This window comes from Pollachius pollachius (genome assembly GCF_949987615.1).
Source record: "Pollachius pollachius genome assembly, chromosome: 17".
Classification (NCBI taxonomy): domain Eukaryota; kingdom Metazoa; phylum Chordata; class Actinopteri; order Gadiformes; family Gadidae; genus Pollachius; species Pollachius pollachius.
In genome coordinates, this window is record NC_136950.1 from 19,404,729 (window position 1) to 19,407,228 (window position 2,500).

The 2,500-nt window shown below is 50.2% G+C and overlaps 1 protein-coding gene across 1 annotated transcript in view; it reads right to left on the reverse strand.

Annotated features, from left to right (window-relative positions):
• LOC307088958 (E3 ubiquitin-protein ligase RNF31-like) overlaps nucleotides 1-2,500 on the reverse strand; it is a 22,459-nt gene that overhangs the window by 13,227 nt on the left and 6,732 nt on the right. The window contains 2 exon segments of the mRNA XM_079755038.1: nucleotides 1,528-1,673; nucleotides 2,016-2,182. Of these exon segments, the coding sequence (XP_079611164.1) occupies nucleotides 1,528-1,673; nucleotides 2,016-2,182 (313 nt within the window).

A 2,500-nucleotide genomic window follows, 5' to 3' on the forward strand; every position in this document is an offset into this window, starting at 1 on the left:
TTTTGTGCTCCAAAACGAACGTTTCAACTCGTTATCATACAAAATATATCCCAAATCCATTTTACACCGGAATTACCCTTTAAGGCCCATTCACACCCCTACGGTAAATACGGATAGGAACCCTTTCGTCCGGTCCCGGGGGTCGGTTCGTCCGTCAGTGGGTCCGTCACCTCTGAGCTTACGAATCCGGAATGCTCCGGGAGAAACGGAGCAATACCAACGGAAATCGAGGCGGCAGTATAGAGTCAGAAGTCCAACCATTCGCGAAAATAGAGAGAGTAGTATGATATCTGAAATGTATATACATATTGTATTTAACGTTTTATACTACATCAACCCTACTACATCATATATACTATATCATACTATATACCTGGCCTTTTTATTTTATTTTTCCCCTGCTTTGGCAATGAGTTGTAGCTGGTCATTTAAAAATGGCGGAACATTTTGAGGAGAGAATCTGCGGGTTGGTGGGGGGGCGTCACATGCCACCGTTGCCTAGGCCTACATCTTCTGCACCTTTTTTTTGCCGATTTCGGATGACACGAAGCAAAACCATCTCCTCTACAGACAAGGCCGCCTTAATGCACGGGCTTACCTGGGCTGAAGCCCCAGGGCCTACGACGATCAGGGGGCCTATCATGAGCTGCAGTCAAATTATTATTATCATTTTATCTTTTTATTACTGGCTCATGATAGTTCCCCCAGATCGGCGTAGGCCGAAGACAATGTTATTTTTTGTTTGGGGCTTACAAAGATCAGAGGCCTATCATGAGCCAAGAAAAAAGGGGGCCACTAGTGGTACCACAGCCACAGCCCTCTCTCAGGGGGCCTACGAAACCTCTCAGCCCCAGGGCCCAATGGCAGGTTAATGCAGGCCTGTCTACAGATGCCATGTTTGCGATTGTCGATGCCGGTAATTTGTGACACGACAGTCACTGCCCTCTAGAGGATGTATTGCGTAACATCCATAACAACGGAGGTATGAAGGGTAGTCCCGGAGAAAACGTTTGGCACGGACTTCGTCCGGATCCGGAGGTATGAATCGGCCTTTAGTGCTCCCCCCTCAGCTAGACCAGGATTCAAACCGGCATCCTAGTAAGAGATCACTAATAAATGATGGCTGTGATGTCAGAACTCACAATGATATGAAGAAGACCAAATGTGTGGCTGTTACCTAATCATCATCAAAAACACTTACATTTACATTTAGGGCGTTTAGCAGACGCTCTTATCCAAAGCGACTTAAAATAAGAACATTTGTCAGAAGAAAGGAAAACGAAAATATATGGCCATCGGCACAGTAAGGACGTTCATAAACAAAGTGCCAAGTGCTAACAATCACTAGGTTTAACCCATTCAACGATAGCTAGCATTAGACGCTACACGATGCTAAGCGCCATAAACACTCCCACCACCGCGTTACACCCACCCTCCAACAGCTGCCCCGGTGACATCACAGGGGCACCGACCCCGAGGGGCGGCCCCTGGAAACACAGCAGCGATCGGTGGCGAGGAGTGACCCACCTGAGCGGCGGGGGCGCCCTGGAGCTTCGACGAGGGCCGGGCGAGGGTGGCGAGGGACGGCCGGTGGGCCAGACGGGGGCGCTCGCACACCCCGCACAGGACGCGGGTGGCCTCGTTGATCACAGTGCAGCTGGAGCACCGCCAATCTGGGGGGGGGGGGGGGGAAGGGGTGAGCTGATCTGTGGTCAGTTGAATACGGCGGTTGTGTTAGTGGCGTTGTAAAGATGGCGGCCTGTGTGTTCCAGAGACGGGCGGTACGTCTTGATTTTAGAGTTTGTGTGTGGTAAAAGGGGACATATTACAACACCAGGTGTGCGTGTGATTGGCTGTTACAAGCCGTTTTGAAAATCTGCGTCTTCTGACGTCCCAAGTGGGCGTGTCTTCCTAGATGTGTGCTGGATAGATCCGTCTACCAGCCTACCCAGTGGACTGTGGCAAACGGTGCTCATCTATCCGTCATGCATCTAGGTGGCGTGGTGAAGGCTCACCGGTGGTGAGGGACAGGGGGTTTTTTGGGGTGTCCTCCTTGGGCCGGGGGCTCGGGCTGGCCAGACGGGGGCGCTCACAGCCGTCACAGAGCACCGTCTGCATCGGGTTCTCCACGGAGCAATGGCCGCACGTCCACGGAGACGGGACCAAACTGTAGGGAAGGGAGCTGGAGGAAAGTTACAGTTAGTCCTTCTTTAATGTCTAATGTTGAGAGAACGGTAGGGAAGGGAGCTGGAGGAAAGTTACAGTTAGTCCTTCTTTAATGTCTAATGTTGAGGGCATTGTAGGGAAGAGAGACAGAGGGAAGAGATGCCATGTTCACCAAGTAAGTAACAGTTAGTGCGTCTTTAATGATTTTTTAAAGCTGCACTGAATAATATGTTCTCCATGCAGTTGAGTCCCTCTTGGAACTGACATACTAAATTGGGAGATTATTGGTTATGATTTTCTGATTGCTTGTTACCGGACACTAACATGACATAAA